The sequence below is a fragment of the Polypterus senegalus genome, chromosome 12 (assembly GCF_016835505.1).
Source record: "Polypterus senegalus isolate Bchr_013 chromosome 12, ASM1683550v1, whole genome shotgun sequence".
Lineage (NCBI taxonomy): Eukaryota > Metazoa > Chordata > Cladistia > Polypteriformes > Polypteridae > Polypterus > Polypterus senegalus.
Genome location: NC_053165.1, coordinates 24,887,334 through 24,914,427, shown reverse-complemented (window position 1 = coordinate 24,914,427; position 27,094 = coordinate 24,887,334). Strand labels below are relative to the sequence as shown.

Below are 27,094 nucleotides of genomic sequence, written 5' to 3'. Positions count from 1 at the left end.
TACAATGTCAAATTCTGCAACGGTGCACCATACTGTAACACACTCACTGTGCAGGGGTCTCCAATGAAGTTCATGAGAGTTGGTTTCAGCCCAATAGCGAAAGTTTTGCTTATTTATGCAACCACTCAAATGGAAATGTGCCTTGTTGCTGTACACGACGATGGCATCTCGATGAACGGTTTGCACAATGTTCACGCACAACTCTCTATGGCTCTCCCAGTCTCTCTCAGTGAGTTTCTGCATTACCATAATTTTGTATGGGTGGAATTTAAGATCCTCATGCAAAATCCTCCTCAAAGACGTATGAAAATGCCTAAGGCAAAAGCATGTTTGTGCGCTTAATGTTTAGGAGACTGCAAAATTCATGCCTTTACAGCTTGGATGTCTTCAGGCATTTGTACAGTCCAAGGACGGCCTGGAGATTTTCTGTTCAAAGTTGTACCCATCTGTCTAAATTTAATCACCCACTGAAGAATTGTTTTTCCAATTTGGGATGTTACAGTTAGGAGGAATGCTGAAGTGCGTTTGGAAGGCACATTGTGTAGTGATGATGTATTCATTGTTTTTAAAGAATGCTTTGACAGCAAAAGCATGGTGCGCACTGTACTAAGGCATGTTGCTACAAGAGATCGTCTATCAAAGGATCCCCAACCCACTTGGCTGTTCCTTCTCGTGCAATGACCTTGAGAAATGTGGTTCTGCATTTTGGCCCACCCTATAAATGTCTTTATATATAATATGCTACCGTGGCTGTTCGTTTGTCTGTCCAGGATTTTAAATCACCTGTAGCTTGCAAACCGTTTGAACTATTGACCTGACATTTGGTACAAATATACTACGTGGCGTCTACTATCCATTTCAGGTTGATGATTTTTATTACTCTTTTTATTTTTATTTTATTGTAGAATCAACTCTTGGCAGCGGCCAGCAGGGTGGTGCATGCATATTGGCACCATTCTCATCCCCACCACCTTCACCATCACTTCCTCTACCTCTTCATATCTTAAATCATTCTTGAGGCAGACTGAAGACTTAAGTGCCAGCTTAAGTGAAAAATTAAAGAAAAAGTACTAAGTAATTGCAACACAAACACTGAATCAGTTTTAACACAAATAGATGCCAACAAAAGAAGAGAAGAATTGGGCTGCTAGGGTAGAGAAAACAACAGCTGCTTAGGAAGCAGCAAGCACATCAACCTCTGAGCAAACGAATGCTAAACGTACAGAGAAAGATTATGAAATCTATGAATGCTCAAGTCAAGTGTATTCACTGCATGTTATCGTGCAGTGCGGCATTACTGGTATATATATATATCTATACTAATAAAAGGCAAAGCCCTCACTCACTCACTCACTCACTCACTCACTCATCACTAATTCTCCAACTTCCCATGTAGGTAGAAGGCTGAAATTTGGCGGGTTCATTCCTTACAGCTTCCTTACAAAAGTTGGGCAGGTTTTATATCGAAATTCTACGCGTAATGGTCATAACTGGAAGCAGTTTTTCTCCATTTACTGTAATGGAGATGAGCTTCAACGCCGTGGGGGCGGAGTTTCGTGTGACATCATCACGCCTCCCACGTAATCACGCAGTACATAGAAAACCAGGAAGACCTCAAAAAGCGCTGAAGAAAACATGCATTATATAATTGAGAAGGCAGCGAAACAATAAGAAGCGGCGAAAGTGACATATACAACCATATTCATGAGTTCTGCTACTGAAACAAAGCACGATGTAAACCTACACTTTAAATTAAGTTCATAGACAGGCTGCGCTGGCGTTTGTAATTTAGTGCCTGCCCATATAAGGCCGTCCGTCAGCGGCAATCCAATAGCAAACTGCCACGGGTAAATATTCACGGGTGAAGGACTGTGCTTATGGAGAGGAAGATGAGATGGTCAGGGTGGTGTTTGACACAAACTCAGCGAAACTGCGAGAGAAAGTTTTAAGTGCCAGGACTAAGGTAACATTAAATACAGCCATGGACATAGCACGAGATGGCACCAGCACAGCTGGGAACCTTCGATGCATGTACACCGAGTGGCTCACATGAACTGACGCAGTGCACAGATAAAAAGCAACAGTTCCAAAGAGCGCTGAACAAAACCGAATTACACAATTGAAAAGGCAGCAAAAATATGAAGCGTCTGATAAGCATATTCATAAATCCAGCTACTGCGGAAACAAAGCACACGGTGGAAAAAGTCAATGTCCCGCTAAAGGAAGACAGTGTAAAAAACCCGTGCATGCAGTGTGTCAGGTCTCAGATAAAGAAGAAGACGAGCTGTTTATTGATGCAGTAAGAAACGAATCGATGAATGAAACCTGTCATCTTTACAACGATTGACAAACACGGAATGTAACTTGAACACAACACATCCTACAAATACGAACCTGATTGAAAGAAATAATGATAATCAAATCCTTGATGACAGCAACACTCAGTAACACTCACAAAACAAATACTGTATATTGACAGTCATGTTACGTTATTTTTAAAATGTTCCCTTTTCTTTTTCTAGCTTTTTTAACACACTACTTCTCCGCTATATATGTATATATATATAACCCGATCTACATACTCGAATAATGGATACTTTATTCGCCATCAGTGATTGTTTTGGTAAAGCCATACTCAGTGTATTCATTAGATGAACGGTAAAAAAGTAAGGGCAAGGGGAGGATGACTTATTGAGGCATGCAGGCTGTAGTGCGTCAACTCTATCTGAATTGCGCGATCACATTTGAAAAATATATCTTTTCAAGTTCTATTTAGTCCATATGTGTCAAACTCAAGGGCGGGCCACATCCGCCCGGCGTAATTATATCCGCCCGAGATCATTTTATATACTGTATTATTGTTATTAAAGCCGGTATATGAAGCGCTGGTAACACAATAAACTACAGATCCCATAATGCAGCGCTTCAGCTGCCTTGCCGAACACTTACTGCGTTAATCAAGTCTAGCTTAAGATGCTGCAAGTTATTGCGAAGCTAGCTCACACGATGCTGAAGAGAAAAGTTGATTCTGAAAATAGAGCCTTTAAAACCGATGGGAGGCTGAGTATATGTTTACTGAACCCGTGTGTCTCATTTGTGGAGCTAATGTGGCTGTAATTACAGAATTTAATCTAAGACGGCACTATAAAACAAAACATCAGGGTAACCTGAAAGACCTGAATGCAATGCAGAAGATACAGAAAGCAGAAGAATTAAATAAGAATCTGACACTTCAGCGGACGTTTTACCGTGCACAATCACAAAGTGATTTCAATTGAGCTGCTTTTATGGGAGACACAACCACTTGCCCCACTTTCCCTGTTACCAAGTAATGTTAAACCAAGTCGTCACTACGGTGTTCCCAAATACGCACTTTGCTGATAAACTGAGCGCACTGAGTTTGCACGGCGCTTTGGTGACTTTGAAGAACAAAAAAAGTCCGTCTACATGCGGCTCGAACCTTGTGCATGTTTGGTAGCACATATCTGTGTGAGAAGCTCTTCTCAGTGATAAAGACTAACAAAACAGCACACAGGAGTCGCCTCACTGATGAGCACCTGCAATCCATCCTGAGAATCTCCACAACACAGAACCTCACACCAAACAGAAACGAACCTGTTGCCAAAAAGATGCCAGGCGTCCAGCTCTAAAATGACATATGAGCAAAGACAACTGAATGATTTGATTTGTTATTGCTGAAAGGAACACATTTTATTTATATTTCTAGGTTTTGTTATGCAGCATGTTCATATTTGAATTTGTATAATTTTGACAGGATATATTTTTATGGAGAGCAAAATCTTTTGGGATATTTAAAATCTAAGTTTATTTTTATAAAATATAAAATTACATAAGAGTAAAGAAATTTGAATGTTTGTTCTTTTAATGTTTACTTTATTTCTAACTTGTATAATTTAGACAGGATATATTTTTATGGAGAGCAAAATATTATAAGTTGTTTAAGGTTTGAGTTGATTTATTCAGGAATAATATTCCTGTCTGTTTTACCATTCCTACCAAAGATATTTCTGTCGACTAAATAAAAATTCCTTCTATTTAAAATTTAAATAGAACTTGAACAAATACGATAGTTCATAATATCCACGCAGACTTGCACGTAAGAGCGGAGTTATCCGTTTTAACAAGCAGCATTGCACTGATCTGAAATAGCTGTGTGTGTATATATGTAGATATGTATGTATATGTATATATATGTTTATATATGTGTGTGTGTATGTATATATATATATGTATGTGTGTGTATATATGTGTGTGTATGTATGTGTGTGTATGTATGTGTGTATGTATATGTATGTGTATATGTATAGATATGTATATATATATGTTTGTGTGTGTGTAAATATATATATTTATATTTATATATATATATATATATATATATATATATATATATATATATATATATATATATATATATGACAACAACACTCATCACTCACAACAGTGACAAAACAATAACATTGACAATCATGTTACGTTATTTTCAAAATGTTTCCTTTTCTTTTTCATTGCTTCTTTAACACACTACTTCTCCGCTGCGAAGCGCGGGTATTTTGCTAGTTCATATATAAATATATTCTCCTGATGTATTGCCGGCCATACCTGCGCCATTACTGAGACAAAGACATTGTTTTTATGTGTTTACTAATAAACATAAGTACTGTTATCTGTGCTAATAAAAGGCAAAGCCCTCACTGACTGACTGACTCATCACTAATTCTCCAACTTCCCGTGTAGGTAGAAGGCTGACATTTGGCAGGCTCATTCCTTACAGCTTACTTACAAAAGTTAAGCAGGTTTCATTTCAAAATTCTATGCGTAACGGTCATAACTGAATCCTGCTTATGTACATATATCCGGCCATAGCCTGCAGCTCAGTCACCGTGTGAGGCGGAGTTGTGTCCCGCATCACCACGCCTCCCACGTAATTGAGTGCCTGCCCATATAAGGCCGTCCGTCAGCAGCAATCCAATAGACACGCTGCCGCTAAATATTCACGGGTGAAGGACTGTGCTTATGCAAATGAAGATGAGATGGTCAAGGATAGAATAGTGTTTGGCACAAACTCAGCAAAAGTGCGAGAGAAACTTTTAAGTGCCGGGTCTGAGCTAACATTAAATAAAGCCGTGGACATCGCAAGATCACATGAGATAGCACAAGCAAAGCTGAGAACCTTCGATGCATGTACTCTGAGTGGCTCACGTGAACTGACTGTGAACGCAGTACGCAGACAACAACAAAGAGCTCCACCGAGCACTGAACAAAAAGCGCATTTCACAATTGAGAAGGCAGCAAAAGAATATGAAGCGAGTGACGCATACACGCATATTCATAAGTTCAGCTACTGCGGAAACAAAGCACACAGTGGAAAAAGTCAATGTCCAGCTAAAGGAAGACAGTGTAAAAAATGTGGTAAATTGAACCACTTCGCTAAAGTTTGCAGGACTGGGAAAAGTAAACCCATACATACAGTGTGTGATGTCTCAGATAAAGAAGAAGATGAGCTGTTTATTGATGCGGTAGGAAAGGAACAACCCTCTGACGCTGAACTAGCCTTTGTAGACATATCAATAGGAAAGCAAGGTGTAAAGCTTAAGTTTAAATTACGTTCATAGACACACTGCTGCTAAATATTCGCAGGCAAATCCACAACTTAATACCGGGAATGCCTGTTAAACATCTTAGATTCACGAGTACCGATATGGGTAGTGAACACTTCAATGAATGAAACCTGTTATCTTTACAACGGTTGACAACGAAGATGAGATGGTCAGGGACAGACGAGACAAATACGGAATGTAACTTCAACACAACACATCCTCCAAATATGAACCTGATTGAAAGAAATAATGATAATCAAATCCTTGATGACAGCAACACTCACAACAGTCACAAAACAATTACATTGACAATCATGTTACGTTATTTTTAAAATAAATGTTTCCTTTTCTTTTTCATAACTTCTTTAACACACTACTTCTCCGCTGCGAAGCGCAGGTATTTTGCTAGTTACTAATAATAGTGACTCCTACTAGGTGATTTGGCCACCTATTCTGTACTTAGCAAAGATGTCATATACTGATCATCCATAACATTAAAACCACTGACAGATGAAGTGAATAACCATGATTATCTTGTTACAATGGTAACTGAACAGTCAGTTCTTGAAGGTACAAAATGGGCAGAGTGTAAAGATCTGAGCGACTTTAACAAGGACCAAATTCTGATGACTCAATGACCGGGTCAAAGCATCTCCAAAACGGTAGGCCTTGTGGGTTGTTCCAGATATGTAGTGGGTAAGCACCTACCAAAAGTGGTCCAAGGAAGGACAATGGGTAAAACTCTAACAGGGTCATAGGCGCCCAGTGGTCACTGATGAGCATAGGGAGCAAATCCTACCATGTCCCACAGAAGAGCTACCGTAGCACAAATTGTGGAAAAACATAATGCTGGCCACAACATAAAGATTTCACAACACACAGTGCATCACAGCTTGCAGTGTATGGGGCTCTGTGGCCGCAGACCAGTCAGAGTGCTTATGCTAACCCCTGTCCACCACTGAAAGTGCCTACAACGGACATGAGAATCAAAACTGGACCATGGAATAATAGAAGAAGGTGGCCTGGTCTAATAAATTAAGTTTTCTTTTAGATCATGTGGATGGCTGAGTGCATGTGTGTCGTTTACTTAGGCACGGAGTAGTAGTATTTTTTAAAGGAAAAGGGAATTGGGACAAATCACAAAGTCAAAATCAGCTAATGATCAAAACTATGAAGACGTGAAATGAATAGATAAAAATCAAGACTTAAATCAAACATCAAAGTTGGGATACAGTGCAGGATTTCATAGCTAAAAGAAGATATGTAACCAAACGCAAAACAAGCTAACGTTAAACAAAATCAAAGAACAGACAAATTCATAACCAGTAAAAAACTAGTAAGAATAATTACTAAAGGTTTTTCTTAAGAAGAGGATGACATCTCAGACGATGTGGGAATGCACACGCTGACCTTTAAACAGTTGCATTGCTGACATCATACATCACACTCTGCCAATCGTCTTGCCAGATAACTGCATAGCAACTGTCAACAAAAATGGTGGCACACATAAGAAAATAATATGTTACTATTGGTGAGTGTAATTTAATTCAGCATAATTAAAAACAATTTGAAATAAGAAATAAATATAACTAATGGATTCCTTGGTGTTTGAAACCCAGAAAATAATATTAAAAAAATCTTACAAAATTAAAGCCACCAGATAAATCATGACACATACATCATGAAAAAAATTATATAGTGTCAGCTGTTACATACAGGCACTACACAATCCATATCAACAGAATATATCAAACTGATCTACTGCACACACCATGCTTCTTGAATTCACCTACCCGATAATAATCATCTGACTCCGCAAAAACAGCCCAGCTCTATTTGTAAAGGATCACCAGTTTGCCAGGCTCTAATTAATGAAAACTAGAGTTTAGTAAGTGGGCCAGAGTCTGTTCTGACCCTGTATAATGAGTAGGAAACTTAATTGCCATTAGGACCAGGAAATTAGAGAAAGAGAGCAGTCAGTAAAATGGGCAAGGGTCAAAACCATAAGATCAATGTGGGCCAGATAATCTAATCTTAAATCTGTAAACGAGATTCACAGTTTAAAACCATGGTCTCCCTAAATTGATCTGATTAACAACATGCACAGACTTAGTTAAGTCATAAATCAGGAAACTTGGACAACATGAGTAGTGGGCCTCCATCTTGAATAATGATCATCTCACGTGTTGCAACTTCTACTCATCATGCAGTAGCAATGCAGCACATTTACAAACAACTAAATAGCTGTGTGAGCTGAACAACACATAAAATGGTAGTGTAATTGACTAAATGGTGGTGTAAAAATGTCATAAACATAATAAAACATTACAACAACCAATAAGCAAAATGAAAAGTACAACATATGTGCAAAAATACATTCTGCACTGTTCAAAGCTCTAAAATCAAGCCGATCACAGTCATCCACGCACTGCCATCAAAACCTGTATAACAGCTGCAATATGCAAGTGGGCTACATTACAGGAGTGAAATCAGAAACACAAGAAAGTGAAAGAATGAGGAAGGCAAACATGAACCATGGCTATTGTTCTGGCAAAGATACAACACTCTGCCAGAGATTCAAATCCACCCCCCACTCCCCCAAAAAGGGCAAAGGTGACAGGCAGTTACATAAGGAATTCCAAATCAAATTTTTATTAAGGGAAGCATGCAAACAACAGGATAAAGTTAAAAGACATGACTGTTCAGGTAACTAGGTTGATGTGTTTGGTTCCTAATGTTAACATTGCCTTTTGGTAGTACCAGACTGGAATTATGCCCCTGTAGGCTTGTTTTATGCTCTCTCTGGCAATATCATTAAAAAACAACAAAAGACATGTATAAGCAGGCACAAGCATACAAATTAAAACTGATGGAAACCATCACAAATTTATAAGAATATATATATATATATATATATATATATATATATATATAGAGAGAGAGAGAGAGAGAGAGAGAGAGAGAGAGAAATGTACTTAGACATTTGAACATCCACTCACACAAAGAGGCAAATATTCAGAAAATACCCATAAAATAAGAAAGGGTATAGTGAGGACCAATATTTCAAATAACTCAATGAGGCACATCAGGATGGAAACACAAGAAGCAAACAGAAGATTATAATATTTTGTTTTTCTTAAGATTATTTTTATTATTTATTTATAATTTTTATTGTTCTGGTGTTGCGCATTGATGATGATGATCAGCTCCAATGCTTTCTGCTGTTGTTATTATGAAGGCACATGACATAACCTGCATACACGTGTATGTGTATGACATTATGGCAGTCATCTTATTTAGGAGCTACCATGTCCAGTATTGCCTCAACTTTGTTTTTTGAAAGAAAGATCTTTTGTTTAGCAAAAGGAAACCAGTTATCACCTGTGGCTTTGATTCCGAGCTCATGTAGTTTTTGCTTTGATTTCTTTGATGCTTGGCTATTGACCCCTAGTAGCTCTGACAATTCTTGCTGCTTTTTCTTTCTGAAGTTTTATTGTCACTGACTCACACAACGAGCCATATCAATTTGCAGATTTGTACTGTGGTAACTACTGGTGGCCAGCCATGAATCTGTGTTGTCTTGGTTACAGCTATAATCAAAAAATAGCCCCCTTTATCAGTTTGAGCTAAAGAAGAACTCCCATACCTCTTTGCACAGCAAGTGAGCAAATCTAGCAGTTAGGTAATTCAGGAGTTAGGTAAAAAAAAACTAATACAACTGTACTGTAATATATTACGATAGATAGATAGATAGATAGATAGATAGATAGATAGATAGATAGATAGATAGATAGATAGATAGATAGATAGATAGATAGATAGATAGATACTTTATTAATCCCAAGGGGAAATTCACATACTCCAGCAGCAGCATACTGATAAAAACAATATTAAATTAAAGAGAGATAAAAATGCAGGTAAAACAGACAATAACTTTGTATAATGTTAACGTGAACCTCCCCAGGTGGAATTGGCTACTTGAATCAGATTACCTTTCTTTTTTATTTTGTTTTTACTCCCTCCTTCTTTTAATCACCAACATTTATGCTGACCTACCATCCTACCAAAATCTCTGTTAAAAATTTAGCGGAAACCACCAAGGACAACAAAGATAAAAATACATGCAAATGTGCATATAGTACACAATTCATTTTGTATACCTTTAATGTACAAGGAAGATAGATAGATAGATAGATAGATAGATAGATAGATAGATAGATAGATAGATAGATAGATAGATAGATCCATGTAAAAATGATCACCATAAAAAGCAGCCCTGGTTGAGGGCAAGCATAACTTGGGCTGCCCATGCTCCATTATGCAAAATGCTTCCTAAAAAACATTGTTAATTACTCTAATGAAGCTAGTCCTAAAAGAATGCTTACCAGGATCAAGGCATAATCTACATTTCAAAACGCAGTTGTAAGAGAAATCCTAGAATATGGACACACAAATCTGTTCACCTAGGTTCAGTACAAGACAGATACGAACCAAACCATTGAGAAGCTTAGGGTTCAACTTACAACCACACTAACAGAAAGTTTCTGTCCACTATTGAAGTATTTTGTGTAACATGATCAATTACTCGTTCCAAATGATACTTGGCACATGTAATAGCAATTATTGTTATGAAGTCAAAATTTAAAAATCTTGGATTTATAAAGAGAAAATAATTTGTAGTACCAGTAGTATACTGGGGATAAATCTGATTTTTTATTCATTGTATTCATTTAAAGCTAATGGTAAGTTATATTAGGTAAAGCTGCAGACACTGAATTCCTCTGGTCATTTCTGAGCCACAATAATGATGTTTTTAGCCAAGGCTCTAAGCAGGACATCACAAAGATTACAGAATATAAAGCAGAAGAGCCAAGAACAATATGCTTTACCTGCCAGCCTGCAGAACTCCTGATATAGAAAAAAGTCCAAAATCTGTAATGACGACTTTCCCGTTATCGTAGAATACATTTTTTGACTTCATATCTTTATGAAGAATTCCTTTAGCATGGAGGTAGCCCATTCCCTGAAATGGGACAAAGAGAAAAAGGCCTAATTCCTCAAGCTGATAAATGACTAAAGACAAACAGAAAGTCTTTGTATTGTGGTAGGCTGCTGCTACTGACCAAAAAAAAAAAAAACAGAAAAACACTGATTCTCACCTTCACCAGCTCCTGAGCAATCTGCCTTGTCTTATTGACGTCCAGGACGATTTTGGCATCTCTCACTACAGAGTATAAAGTCCTCCCTTTGCACAAGCTGAAAAAGATGTTATAAGCAGAATGGTTAAGAGTATGTTTGTGCTTTCATTTAGTGTTTCATCCTGTCTACCTGTCAGTCCTATAGTGCCCCTATCCATGTATCTCCATTGTTACACTGATCTAATAACTGTCTTATGAAGAAAATTGGAAAGGAGTGATGGTTAGCACATTTTCATTCAACCATAAAATCCCTGTTTCTGTCATGGCACCAATTCTCCCTTGTTTGAGTCATACTGTATTGTCATATTTATTGAAGTTTGGGTTTCTCTGTAAAAGATAGACTTTACAAGAATATTGTATAGAACGATGTTTTACAATAACAATAAATATTTACTAAAGGCAACTAGTTTAAGATTATTAAACGTTGCTAATTTGGTATCAATTTTCATAGAGCAATTCCAGCTATATAATATGTATACTGTACAGTGTGTATACATCTACTAAAAAATAAAACGCTAAGGTGTATGCGTGTTCATTCCCTCCGAAGAATCTGATTGGTCAGTTTGGCTTTGTGAATGTGACTGAAAGAGAAAATGTGAGTGTGAGACAAGAAAAAGAGGCATAGGAGGCATGCTGAGAATCGTCTTCAGACTGCAAACATAAATGCAGACAGGAGGCAAGAAAGACACCTTGAAAATAATGACAGAGTTTGAAAATAGGCTTTACAGAGAGGCACTTGGGAGAGGGAACAACAAAAAAGAGAGGTTCAGATATACGCGGATACCAAGGAAAGGCAATGAAGGTAGAAGTAGGGAAAAAGATAGCAAATGTTTTAAAATTATTTAATTACCTGTGGTAGTGTGGCTAGTATAAAACAAATGCATTTTAATTTATTTTTCATTACAATTTCTTACCTTTTTTAATTTCTGGCTGCAATTACCAAACAGTCTTGGTTTACTATTTAAATACTAGCCAAAGTTCCAGGTGTTGCCTGGGGATAAATAAACGGGGAAAAAACTGTCTTTTGGAAATTCAACATGGCTGAACATAACCCATAATGAGTCAAACCTGCAGTAATCCTGTGAAACAATGCCAAATAAATTGAGAAGAAAACACTGTACATTCCTGTGGTGATCGTGCTTTGACCGCCAAGAGACTTTCTACATGATGAAGACAATATTCTCACCCCCGTGCACTTGAGCTGCCTGATTGGAATTGTAGTCCCAGTTCGGCATTGTTTTTCCTACTATAAAACCTCTTCCTGATATGACATATAGCCTACATTTTAAGCTACGTACAAGATATTATGATGATCGGTTCAGCCATTTTTGTGTGATTTGTGAACAAACCAACATCCAATCTGAAATAGCTTACGATTTTATTTACATAGATTTAAAAAGCATTTTCCTAAAATATAATGTAATTTTAATGCTACATAGCATTATTAATAGTCATAGCATAGTAGAGCAGAGCAGAGTAGAAGTCAGTCAGTCAGTCATTATCCAACCCGCTATATCCTAACACAGGGTCATGGGGGTCTGCTGGAGCCAATCACAGTCAACACAGGGCGCAAAGCAGGAACCAATCCTGGGCAGGGCGCCAGCCCACCGCAGGGCACACACACCTACACACCAGCATACACTAGGGACAATTTAGGATTGCCAATGCACCTAATCTGCATGTCTTTGGACTGTGGGAGGAAACCGGAGCACCCGGAGGAAACCCACACAGACACGGGGAGAACATGCAAACTCCACACAGGGAGGACCCGGGAAGCGAACCCAGTAAGAGTAGAAGTAAAATATTAATTATCATTAAGAACAGCAGGAGTAGTAGGAGAAATAATATTGTCATGTGTAGAGTACAATGAAATTATTAATAATGTTCTTCCTCACCAGCTCTCATCAGAAGTGGCCAGACTTTTACCAAAATAAGTGATTAGGCTATAACTGACAAGACAATACAATCCTGCAGTCACAGAAAAAGGTCAATATACAGTATGAGATTCCTTTGATTGGTAAACATGAAGGAAACATGTGAGAAGATCCAGAACAGGTTTGAAGCAGCTGCTGATTGTTAGATTAGCTAAAATCAAAATCCGCATGCCATCAGAACTAAGTTTGTCCTTCTCTGCTTTTAGAGATGGTCATGCTGGTGTCAGCAGAGGAAGTGTGTTTGAGCCATAAGTTATTTGTAATGCATCTTCCAAACAAGAAGGCCACATTGTCACCAATGTTCCGTCTGCATGGCCCATGACATCAAAATGATTCCACACTGTGCCTTAGACATTTTGAAAATCACTTTTACTCTTATGGTTTGATTAATTAGAACAGCGTTTATTAAAGTAGGCCTTGGAAAAAGCAACCTGGCACAGGCTATTGTGTTGAGCAAGTCTGAATTTGTATATGAGTAACAGAAAAACAAAGGTAACTGCTGAACAGCAGGAACAAAAACAAAGAAAATGTGTGGTAAAAATTCAAAGTAAACTAATTAAAAAAAGATAAATTAATGCCAGCCATTCTGTAGCAGATCATACAGTAGCCTGTAATAATGTGGAGCACGCTCATCCCGTACATATTGTTATATGAGAGTCTGAAATTAATTACTCGGCTGTCAAAACAGCATGTTCATTTGAGGCACGTAGAGTGTGATTCACCTCTTAAGCAAATTAACGTTTATCTGAGCATTACTTACTGTACAAAACAAATTTCCTTCTAAGCTGCTTCCTCATCTACAGCTAAAGAAGCAGTGATTTCTCCTTTTCAACAGACTGGTTCATGTAGAAGCTGTAAACAAAAATGTGCACATCTTCTGACAGTCTGGCGATCTCAGCTTTATCAAGCAGAATGGAATTTACCATTCAGTACTCAGTTTTCCTTAGACTTTGTGCTTTATTTTAGTCATTTCTGTGTCTACATTTTCTGGATTTCTCTTGCCATTACACCTTCACCCTTAATCCGTTTCAACTTCTCTATGCTTCTGCATTGTGCCATACTTACATGTTTCTTTAACAGATACTCAATAGAATTTATTTTTTGTTTCATGAATGGCACAGAGGTGCAGTGATTAGTGCTGATACCTTGTCTTGTCTGTGTGTAGTCTCCATGCTCCCCACTTGTCTGCATGGTTTTCCTCCCAAATCCCAAAGACACACAATTTAGGTTAGATGGTGACTTTAATTGTCCTCTGCAATATAATGGCACACTATCCAGATCTTGTCTTATGTTTGATAGATAGATAGATAGATAGATAGATAGATAGATAGATAGATAGATAGATAGATAGATAGATAGATAGATAGATAGATAGATAGATAGATAGATAGATAGATAGATAGATAGATAGATAGATAGATAATGAATACAATGCAATATGTAGTGAAAAGCTTAGCTGCTCATCTCCAGTGACTGTGCCTTTAAGAAAAATATAAGAACAATAACAATAACTTTGCACCACACATGAGTTAAAAAAAAACTACAATTTTCATTTGAGGGTGCATTAGGTGACTGCAATGAGAACAATAAGAAAATAATTTGTTGTTCTACATTGACTTATTATGGACTAAGAATGTTATGCTTCTCGCTATGTAGTGCAGACTGGGTAATGACAGGACGCCCCAAGTAGATAACACCAATTCCTTGTATCACAGGCTTTGTGGGTGTTGGTTAGCCATAGTGGTAGGAGCTTGTGAGGTGCAGAGAGAGGTAAAGAACTGAATTTATAATTTTATTTCAGAGAGGAATGATGGTGCAGTGGTTCGCACTGCTGACTCAAAGCTCAGGTCACATTAATGGCCACAGAAATTGGTCCAGCATAATTGGCAGGTGGGCAGCACAGTGGTGCAGTGGGTAGCACAGCTGCCTCGCAGTTAGGAGACCTGAGTTCGCTTCCCAGGTCCTCCATGTGTGGAGTTTGCATGTTCTCCCCGTGTCTGCGTGGGTTTCCTCCGGGTACACCGGTTTCCTTCCACAGTCCAAAGACATGCAGGTTAGGTGCATTGGCAATCCTAAATTGTCCCTGGTGTATGTGTGTGCCCTGCGGTGGGCTGGCGCCCTGCTTGGGGTTTGTTTCCTGCCTTGCTCCCTGTGTTGGCTGGGATTGGCTCCGGAAGACCCCTGTGGTTAGGATGGGGCAGGTTGGATGATGGATGGATGGATAATTGGCAGGTGCTTCTCTATTTATCAGGGACACTTAAAACAGCATAGCACCATTACACTCATCACAACTCATCACTACTATAAGAAATAAAATGCTGAGTGTCATCATCTGGAACCTTTACTTGGCACTTGGTACTTGGTAATATCCTGATCACTTTGATAGCTTGATAGTTTACGCGGGCAGACAGGAAACCATTTGAACAGTAACAAGCAATTAGCATATTAGCATATATAGGGCTATAGGTGCGTTAGATCTCGCAAAAAGACATTTTGTTAAGTAGATTGGTGAACACCAAATTAGGCTGGAGTGGACAATAGCTTTGATGATGGCACATGGCTGACTAACATCTTGCACAAACCAGTTTAGTGACTAGCATTTGTTGCAGCCTGGGTAGGTTTTGGCTCCATTTGTCCCCTGCATTATTTCACAAACTGGTTTTGTAAAGCGTGGCCAAATTTGGTTTTGTCAGATATGAATGCATAGCATTCTTATTATATTTATTTTTTGGGAAGTTACTGTAAAATTTTTATTTCCCCTTGGGGACAAATAAAGTATAATCTAATCTAATCCTCAAGACTCTGCTAAAGTAAGCAATACCACCCTGGGTCGAGATGGGGAGCACTTGTTGATGCAACATCTTCCTTTCTGGGAACCAGCATATAAAACCACTGGGGACTGGTGGAAGACAGTCAGTATTTTACTCATGGCAATTGAGACAGACTGTTCACCCTCACATGCTGTTTTTTTTTAACCTTTTTTCCTTCTTCAAACCTGTATTAGGCAAGGGCCCGCTGGTTCCCCAGTACTTTTCTCAGCACCATGTCTGCCACTTTCATAATTTAAAAGGTGACGCTTGTGATAATAGTCAACACAAAAGAGGCAGACATGGCGACACTGCTCTTTGCTTATGGTACTATATAAAATAAAGGTTTTTTCTGTAAGACGATTGTTGAGAGTGCTCCCCTTGAAAAGTATGATATAAAGGAACTCCACTTCAATACGGTTGAGAGGCTTTCTCTTCTTTCATTTAATAAAGATCAGAGCTTCCCAACAAGATGTTCTTCAAGCGTTGGTACTTTGACTTGTGACTAACAGTGATTGTGTAAACTTACATAAAACATACCTTAGCACATCCATTAGTCTGGCTTTTAAGAGCCTATTTATTATTTTTCCTGGAATTTTCATCTTCTCTGTTTATTATTTTTCTCATAAACAAAGTGCACACAGTGACTAAGTACCTTCTGGAACATGGAATTTTAGAAATAAGAAATTAAGCAGCTGGAGTAGAGTTGTCTGACAATTTTGGTGCTGTTTGCTTGATGTGGACGTGGCCAGGTAGGGCCATTCAGACCAGTGATGAAAAAGATGGACGCTGAATTGCCACAGTTTGAATAATCCTCATGAATGTGCTTTTACTAACTGAATATAGCAAAATATGGAACCAGATCTAATCAGGGCTAAAGTGAGAGTCAATATTTTACTCTCTGATACTTGTTTAATGTCTACACAGCAGCTTATGGTCTGTGAAGACTATTATTAGATTTACACATCAGTATGGCTGTTGGCATATTGCTCTTTTAAGAAATGCAATCCATCCATTTTCCAACTCTCTTCTCCAGTTCCCTATTATTATAACTGTCATTATAATGATTATCTAATTTTCTTTCACCCAGAACTGTATTATTAACTATCTGTTTAAAATGAGCAGAATGTGGCAGAGACCTTTAACAAATATCAATTTCTTTAATGCCTTTTAAAATGTTTTTTGGGGGAAGTGAGCTTATGCAGAGTTTCGAATATAGCTGTTCATTCTGACTGAAGGGGGCATATTTGAGCGGACCTCAAACCAAAACAGGCAAAGGAGACTAGACATTGCACAAAAGAAAGGTGTTTATTATATCAAAAGTCAATTGGAAGACACAGAATGGACCAGGTTAGTAAATAATGACAAAAAGATGGGTAAAATAATATACCCACATTTATCCGATAAAATAATATGTCCCCTGTCTCCCAGGTAGGGAGACTGACCCATGTGTCTACCTTAATTGTTCTCTTTCTTCCTCCTTGTGCCCTCTCAGTCTCTTTCTTTAGGTCTCTCTGTGTTATCTACACCGATCCTTCTCTATACCTCATTTGCTGGAAAGGCCCAGTAAACTCCAGAAACCAACTGGCCACAGCATCTGTGGGCTTCCAACCTTACTTAAATTAGATTACTTGATTAGATGTTTACATTATGTGGTTGGAGGAGCCTGTTTATAAACAAAGGCTTTGTCCACCCAAGTATGTGTTTATTTCTTTACACAGCAACAATCTCAGTCCGCACTAGCATTTTTACATTGTTTGCAAAAGTATGTCTGGACATACTAAACTGAAATCGCAGATGACACAGCCGTTCACATATACTGGGCATGCACACATCAGTTGAAACAGGAAAAGGAAATTTCCTCCTTGAAGGGATGGTATCATCGCCAATTGTAGCGCAAGTTAAATTATTTGCCTTTTGAAAATGCACACAGTACACAAACTTTTCTAAATTTAATTTAGATGCAAAAAGGTAAGCAAAACAACAAGTGTCATGAAAAGCAACTCTGCTGTGTCCAATTTGTTGGAATATGGTTTTTATCTGTGAAGGGTGACCAGTCACAGAATGTGATGTTGTAATGAGCAGGATCCAATCAGGGAAGGACTAATAAGCATGAACCAATTAGAGCACAAGAGTCTGCATTTTCAAAACTTCCCATTTTCACCCATCCACAATGCAATGCTGAGCTGGCGTTTTCACAAATATACAGTTTTGGAGAGCATTTTCAAAAGTCTCAGTTTTCAAGGGTTTGAAATGCAAGAGTAGCATGGACACAAAAGTCAAAAACAGAGACTACTGTTTGCATTTTTAAATGAAAATGAAGTAGTGTGGATGCAGCCTAACTGACCACCATCTCACCACCCCTCTCTCTCTCTCTCTGTCTCTTTCTCTGGGGGTTTCTTGAGACTTCTGTCAATATTGTTTGATCCTCAGGGAGTGACTAAGAAACCTGAACAATCACTAAGTTGGTATATAGCATGCCCTGCTGGTGGTCGTGTTATGGTTTATCTGGGGTTTTATTTCCAGCTCATGTACAGTTTTTCATAATTTGATATTTTTGTTTTTTGTATATTATGTTGCAGTTTTTGATATTGCAAATATGTTTGGTCATCTTGTGTGTTATGTTTAGAATATTATTTTGTTTATTAGTTTTTTATTATTTAAGTTATGTGCCCGGCCCCCTTAACATAGAGTATTAGTGGGTGGGGCCACTGTGACAATTAGTTGGAGGATGACCGTCTACCTATTTTTTCATGGCAGAAAATCAGGCCATCCAGAACTCTAGTCAGAATGTACCAGGATCATGCTCTTCATATGCCATAGTCAAGAGATGGCCTGTAGAAGTCTGTCATGGTATGACATCTCTGGAAGATAACCCAAAGTCTGTCTGTCATTTAACAAATCAAATGTGAGACAGCAGACATTACAGGGCATAGTTATGGGTCAGATTAACAGATGAATTGTTCTTCATGAACAATTAGATTAGATTAGATACATTTTACAAGGTCTGTGTCCATGGAGTACCTAGAATTTTGACTTTCTTTGCGGAGCATTTCACTCTGACACATTAAGACCCAGGGCTCAAACATTAGTCTAAACAAGGGAGTCAAGATAATACTCCAACACTAAAGGAATTCAAGGTCCAATCTAAGGTACAGTGCTTTAAAAATATGCCATACTATTTACAATTGCAATGCACTGAAAAAAGGAAGCAGGAAACAGGGAGTTTCTTTGGGAAACAGATAGACGGACAGACTTAAGAGACAGTCTAGTCAGCTTAAGTGAGTCAGCAGCAAAGGGGAGAAAGCATTTAGTAGTGAGAGCATCTTAAATAGTTATCGCAGAGGCTTAAAAAGAGAGTATTAAACAGGCCCTGTACTTTGATAAACTCATAATTAAATTAAAGTTTAAAACGGCATAATTTTCACCCAAACACATTTCAATCATGAAGCCAGAAAATAAAAGTCCTGTATAATACTGGACTTTCTGGAAGGTGGCTTCTGCTTCCAGCAATCTTACATATGTAGGAGATGGCATATGATTCAGCAGCTCAAGCTCAGGGTCACTGAAGAGGAGACGGTTAGCCTGCATTATGGTACAGAATTGGCAGGTCTTGCCCAGATGTCCTTTAGGGGTTGCGGGTTGCTGTATTTGGGTGCTCAAGTGAGTCGCCTAAAGTCAATGTTACATTTTTGAGTTTTTGTTATGGGGTATGTTGGATTTGGCGATTGTGCCACTGCACAGTGTAAGATTACACAACTGAAAAACACAGCCCATGTCACATTTACTGATGAGAGCCAATTTTTCAGCGCATTCATGCTCACCCCTTTTTCTGACAGCCAATAGTGTGTTGCCTGACATAGTGGCACACCTACAGCAAGTTCAGCAGCAATTTCTGCCCTTTAGTTCTTTTTTCCGTTCTGCTATGGTATATAAAATATGAGGCGTCATTACTTGTTGCTACATACTACACATTGTACTTCTGGATGAGCTTTGGATGTTAACTCTCCTGTGTACACAGCCCAACCCTTAAACTAATGAGAAAATTAAAATTTGTTTGATTTTATCCTAGCAAGTTACAGACTAGTTGGTTTCTGTTTTTAGGTATGTCGCATTATGAGATTATGTAAATGAAGGCTATGACTAAAAATTATTGGAAACATTGTCTAATGAGGCATAGCCTTCAGTTACTGACAGCACTACAGGATATTTATCCCCATTTATTTATCTTGATATTTACTCTCATTTCATCAACGGGGAATACCCCATCCCACCCCCTTGCTGGTGGGTCATGAATAAACTTAAGAAGGGAAAAATAGGTCGCAAGGCCAAGGTTGAGAAATACTGCTTTAGGGAGATAGTGTGCATCCCTAAAGTGCCATGGAAAAAGAATCCATATCTAACAGTTAAACATAGGTGGGTCATGTTCGAACATAATTACAAGGCAATATGTGCATCAACCCCAGAGTTCAAGGTTTCAAACTGTCTTTACAACCCTGTGGATCTGGATGGTGGTTCTGATAACTCAGTGGTGATAGATAGGGATTGGGAGCCCCAACAAGTCACCTCAAAACCAGTACCTAGAAAGAGAGTAGTGATAGTGGGAGATTCAGTCATTACAAAGATTGAGATGCTGGTCTGGTCCACAGACAGAGAGTGCATGGCCATGGGTGCATGGGCAGATTTGTGGGAAATTAAATTTAATGTAAGTAAATGTAAGGTATTACACATAGGAAGTAAAATTCTAGATTTGAATGCACAACGGTAGATCTGAAATTTGAAAGTACACCTAATGAGAATGTCCTAGGGGGACTCATCACTGTCTAAATCCAGAAAATGTATAGAAGCAATCAAGAAAGCTGGCAGAATGTTAGGTAATATATCATGGAGTACAAGTCAAAGGAGGTTATGTTTAAACTTTAAAACACATTAGTGAGGCCTCACCTCGAGTACTGTGTATAGTTCTGGGGCCCCATGTATAAACGGTATGTACGCACATAAATGTTGCATAAGAACGTTTCCACGTTCAAATTGTGATGTATAAAACCTAAACTTGGCATAAAGCCATGCACATTTCCATGGTAGCTCATACCCTGTTGTACGCAAGTTCTGTGCTCGGTTTTGCAGACTGGCTGGACCCAGCGTCAAAGCAGTGCTACAGTTTCTTGTGTGATTACCCTTTCTTATTTAGATCCACATCCCTGACGTGGCTTTATAAATACACTGAAATTAACCAAATATTGTTTATTAGTTTAATGCATCTGATTGTAATTAACCTGTAACAATATAATGGTCCACAGAATGGTCAAACTATTCCAAATACCATAACTGCTTTAGCATTGTTACTCTCACTTCACCATCTTCTTCTTCTTTCAGCTGCTCCCGTTAGGGGTTGCCACAGCGGATCATCTTTTTCCATATTACTCTCACTGCACCACTCTGAGTATTTATATCACTGTATCTGAGTGGGGAATCACAGATATACAGAAGCTGAGAAAGAGAATTATCGGTATACAGCATCAAGCACCCGCTGCCTCAGCCATGCTATCTATTGAACTGCTCTCATAAGGCAAACGCTTCAGAGCCTTTCCTCACGGTTCAGAAACAGTTTCATCCCAAGAACTCTAAAAGCACTCAATCAGTCCATCAAGTGCTCCATGTAGAACTGTTTGTACTTATAAGTACAATCACCTCACTGTAAACTTGCGATGCAGTTATAATATTGCACAACCTGAGCCACTTTATAAAGCGCGTTTTTACATATGATGACGGTATCATTTTTAAGATGAAATGCAGCAAAATATGTTTATTATATTATACAGATAAAACTTTAACTTCATTTAAATAATCTATACTGTTAATAATTAAACATGTGAGGACACGGTGCCGCAGCACTAGCGAGTCGCTGGTGCTCTGTTCACAGATTGTTCCTGCCTCGCGCTGTATTCTTGCAGGTGCTGACGCAACACTGGCAGGATAAATGGATAGAATAATTAAACATATACTATGAAGTGTGAGGGATTGCCGTCTGTGTATCCCGGCCAACACCCCCAAACCGCCAGATGGAGCCATCCCTGCAACATGGAAGGGCCCCGAATTCCAGCAGGGCATCATGGAACTTGGAGTGGTTCACCACAGCCTTGCTGGATACCATGGGGGCCACCAGAGGACGCTGCAGGGAGGCCCAGGGACTTATACTTTCCTTATAGCCCGGACGTAATTCACGATTGTGGAAACGGAAGGAATGATATACTTCCGGGCTGAAGAAAAAGAGAAGTTTTTACCTAACCCGGAAGTGATAGAAGGTCACACGGACTGAGGGACAAACACTTCCGGGTCAAGTACTATAAAGGACTGTGGGAAATCCCAGACGGATGAGTTGGGAGGCTGGGTGGCTAAGCATCTGGGAGAGGAGGATTGTGTATTGCTTAATTGTTTATTGAGAATTGTGGAGAGAAGCGTGCTTTGTGCACTTTATTATTATAAAAAATCCTATTATTGGACTTTTATCTGGTGTCTGACGTGGTGTCTGAGGGTACAAGGGTGCAAGGAAGCTCTAAACTGTCACAGAAAATATTTCAATGTTCCTTAAAAGTTTTGAAGAATCAGCATTTTAAGCTCACAGATGGCTTAACGTCTATTATAGAGCTTATTATATGGCGATTGGGTATTTGGAGAAAGAAAAGTAAGGACAGGAATTGGAGGTTAGTACGTTTCAAAGAGACAGTACTGCTACAATAAAGTATGTCTTCGAAGGTGGCGCACAGCTCAGCAAGCATCTTGCGTGAGACATGAACAATCACTGCCCCACCGTGTTCCCATGTTTAACAACATACTTTAACTCCTATAATCATGAAAATGATATCGAGTATACATCTCAGTATTTTAATTATTCAGAGAGCTATAATATCATGAATGTAATGGATTCTGTGTCCTGTCGGAGGAAGGGAAAGCCCAGAAACATGTAGTGATTCACACACATAGAGCACATAGAAGATCAAATACAAAACAAAGCATTTAACATGCTACTTTAGTTACGATGGGACTTGAGAAACTAGTAAATTAAACAATTTTAAGTTTATGATGTTCTACTTTAAAAACAAAATAAACTACGTGAAAGTGGAAATTTCGAGATTAAAGTTGACATTTCAAGCTTTTTTTTCCCACTGTGTGCCTTTTTTTTCTCTGTACCCTAATAAGCTTTCATATGACACTGAGACGGTGGGCTACATCTCGCCTTATCACAACGACTTTGATATCTGACAACTTCTTTTTTATTTCGGGCAGTGTGCGACTTTGTGAACTTAAGCTTTCGAGTTTCTCCAACACACTATGTCACTTGATCAACTTCCTTTTGTTGTTTATACCACTGTTTAAACCAACAAATAGTACGTTTTTCCTTGCCTCCACTTGGTATTCACTGAAATTCTATTTTCCCTCGTGCTTTTGCCATTGTCTTTTCACAGAACACTGGGCTTAAGGGATATTTATATTGATTTGCATATTCAAAGAAGCATAATTCTGGAAGGAGTTGGGGTGGGGCAGCAGGTGCGTGCACATGCGTTACTTTTCACACTGACCGGGATTTATGTAGAGGAAGAATGTGGAAGCTGCCGTTCGCAGAGATTTATGCAACTGGATTTTTTTGTGCGTACATCATGTTATAGTGCGAATTCTACGCACGCTGTTATGCATGAGGCCCCAGGTCTCCATATTACAGAAAAAGACATAGCAGTGCTAGAGAAAGTTCAGGGAAGAAAGATTTCAGCTATGAGGAATGATTGAAGAATTTAGACTTTTTCAGTTTATGCAAAAGGAGAATAAGAGCGGATAGAACCAAAATGTTTAAAATTATGAAAGGAATTAATGCAGTGGATCCCACTTGATGCTTTAAAATAAACTCTGCAACAAGACCTCTGGGGCTTGGTTGGAAACATATTAAGGGCACACATGCATTTATGGGAAACAACTTCAGAGTTTGGTACTTGTAATTCCACTCTGCGCCAAGCTCTGGCGCTGTAATGTAAAGCTTTTCCTCTCCTTCCTTCTTCAGGCTCAGAATCCAACATTTCACTGGCAAATGACATCACTTCTGGTTCCAGGGCTGTTGGACTCACTCCTTCTGCCTTAACAACTTCATAACCGGCACTGCCGGCATCTTTCTCTAGTGTGATTGGAGACTCGTATCTGTAAAGATGTTTCCTGTTAGAAGTGTTAATTCATGGTTATTGTTTTATGTTCTCGCATACGAAGTATATGGGAAAGTATTGCAATAGTCCAAAAATTTGATGTTAAGATTTTGATGAATCTCGACGTTTTAGACCTCCCTGACTTTCTCATATAGAAAGTATAGGGAAGTATTGGAATCCTCCAAAAATTCTATTTTGAGATTTTGATGAATATCTACATTTTAGACCTCTCTGAGTCCGAAAATACCATTTTTGGAATTATGTCTGTGTGTCTGTCTGTGTGTGTGTGTGTGTGTGTAAACATGATAACTTGAGTACGTTTTCACTTAGGTCAACCAAATTTTGCACAAAATTATTAGGTACAAAACATAGATTTCTATCAATATTTGGGCTATTTCCACTAACCGGAAGTAGTACTTTACCTTTTATTCATGCAGCTGCAGAGTCCGATTTATTCAACTTTACTTTTATAATAATTGTTCAATATATTATTAATTTGATTTATTGTTGATGAATATTTAATGTACATAATATGAAAATATAATCATTGTTTTGTGGTTTACTCCTCAAATATCCATCTCCATATCTGAGTATACGAGAAAGTCTAGGGGAGACCACTCACAATATTTTACCTTTACATTATATGGGATTTGGCTGAGGTTGCCCCAAACACTTTATCTGTATCTCTGTACTTTATTTACCACATAAATGTTAGAAAGTTTTTCTTCACGCAAAGAACTGTAGACACATGGAATAAATTACCAAGTAGCGTAGTAGACAATAGGACTTTGGGAACCTTCCAATCTTGACTTGAATTCATTTTTGGCAATCTCAGCAAATACAGTGGATATGCTTGTTCAGTTGATTGGGCTGTTCTCTTGACAATTTTTCTCAACCAGTTTTACCTGCTGAGTTCCCCTTGGTGAATTGAATGCAAAAGTTTAAAGGCGTGGGGGATGGAGCCATTGGTGAATCAACGACTCTAGTGTAAGATTTTGGGTCCCTTGGTGAACTGATCACGAATGTAAAAGCGGTAATATGTCTTCTCGGTGAATGGAAGAGCATGGGTGGGTTCCCTGTTCATGAAACATTCGCAAGTACAAATGGGAATAAATATGCTCACACACCCAGCAATGCCAACCCATGACACAGTGATTGAAAAACACTGTTCTAATGTTCTAATTCCAAAGCACCACAAGTCCTATAATACAATACAACACAACAGTGTAAATTGTGCTTTAAATTTGCCAACACTCTTTTGTATTTTAAAACTGGGTTGCTTGTCACTTTTCAGACTGCATATGAAATCCTGATAATAGTGAGTGTAGGTAAAGCCTAGAAGGCTATGGACATGTGCAGACCCCATGCCTACTCTTTCTGCTTTTAGCTATCACACAGTTTCTCGTACACAGTCTGCACATACAATATACATCTTCTACGGCCACTGGTGACCTTTCAGGTCTTCAAACTGCTGTTAGCAAATGATGAATTTTCTCATTAATAAAAAATAATTCTGAGTCAACTATAAATGATGAGTCACCTGCCCAAATTGGTTAAATTACATAAGTAGCATTGAACAACAAGAAAAACAGCATGATATCATTTGAAAAACAAAATTTGCCTACTTTAGAGCACTTCTCACTATTCCTAATACAAGTTTCTCTAACCTTAGGACGCATGTGTATAGCAAAGACAAAGTGTAAGAACAAACTACATTGACATGAAAGAACAAGGCCAACTAATTAGGTATCCTCTTTAGCTCAATAAAAGATGAGACTGTCAAAACGTAAATTGTTATTAAGAGATAATGACTGGTGCAGGGTTCAACAGAACTGTAAGTTTTTGCATTTTAAATAAATACAAGGCAATATGCAGACCACTGGTTCTCAGATAAAAGTGGTTCATATAAGGCAAGAAAGACATCCTCATTTTGGCAAGACATTGTTTTATTTTCACCATGAAAAAATATAACACTATTATTCTATTATATTACATTTGATTATGAATTCAAAAGATTTATGTAGTGTGTTCTGACAGATTATCAATTGGTGGGCTTGTGAGGATCGAGCTTTTATTACAATAAAATTTTCTGCCCATCGCTATAGTGCTCAGCAGAGGGCAACACTTTTCTTTCTGTCCATTTGTCGATTACTTTACTTTTCCAACCTCAAATTTGTTGTCTTTCCAGAATGTATCACATCAGAAACTTTCAGTTAACACCAAGGTTGATGCTCTTGCCCCAGTAATTCACAAGTACTAGCAGTTTGCTGAGTTGTAGCTGCTTGACAGTCAGCAGATGCCACAGCTGTCATTTTTCTTCCTCTTCCTATCACAAAACTAGCTTCTGCAAGTTGCTTCATGATCAGCAGATGTCAACAATCTTTTTCTTTCAGCCATGTCACCTTCTTGATCAGTTTGCCTTAAAAAACACACAGATCCAGCTCACATTGCCAAGGTGGTCACTACCTCAAATTTCCTTGATTCACCAGTGTGTGCCTGGGTATAAGCTTTCAATTAAGACCAGGATCTAGGCTGTAGCTCCAGCAGTTCATGAATAACTGTTTGACGGATAGAACTTGAAGCCATGAGGAAAGCATCCTTCATTATAAGTGTGTTGACCCTTAATGGATTTCAGTTATTCTGGTGAGATGGCTTCAATTTCAAAGGTTTTGCACAGAGTTCTAATTAGGTAAGGGCCCTAAAACTGCATAAATTCATTCACACTTGACCTCTTTCCTCATTACACTTATTTCATCCATTAAGTTCTGAAGCATTGCTGATTTCAGCTCTAATACATTCACATACAGCTGTCATAAAGTCTTGTCTCCTTTGTCAGAAGGCTCTCCTCCAGCATAGCCAATTCTCACAGATGCGACTCTAGCTACTATCAGGAAAGTTAGCTCTAATTATAATCTCAATCTCACCCTAGGTTTGATTACACAGGCATTGCATTATTGTGTACAGTCGTGGCCAAAAGTTTTGAGAATGACACAAATACTGGGCTTCACAAAGTTTGCTGCTTCAGTGTTTTTAAATCGTTTTATCAGATGTTTCTATGGTATAGTGAAGTATAATTACAAGCATTTCAAACGTTTCAAAGGCACATTACGTTTATGCACAATATTTCCAGTGTTGGCCCTTCTTTCTTTTTCATGACCTCTGCAGTTCATCCTGGCATGCTGTCAATAAACTTCTGGCCCAAATCCTGACTGGTGGCAGCCCATCCTTGCATAACCAATGCTTGGAGTTTATCAGGATTTGTGGGTTTCTGTTTGTCCACCCGCCTCTTGAGGATTGAATACAAGTTCTCATTGGGATTAAGGTCTGATAATTTTCCTGGCCATG

At 38.5% G+C, this 27,094-nt stretch overlaps 1 protein-coding gene across 2 annotated transcripts in view; it reads right to left on the bottom strand.

Moving 5' to 3' along the window:
- The window catches only part of ksr2 (kinase suppressor of ras 2), a 309,289-nt gene that overhangs the window by 18,125 nt on the left and 264,070 nt on the right, over positions 1–27,094 (bottom strand). For both annotated transcript variants that reach the window (XM_039771698.1, XM_039771699.1), the window contains exons 15-16: positions 10,781–10,877; positions 10,511–10,644 (exon numbers count right to left, since the gene is read on the bottom strand). In XM_039771698.1, the coding sequence (XP_039627632.1) occupies positions 10,511–10,644; positions 10,781–10,877 (231 nt within the window). The remainder of the gene's footprint in view (positions 1–10,510; positions 10,645–10,780; positions 10,878–27,094) is intronic.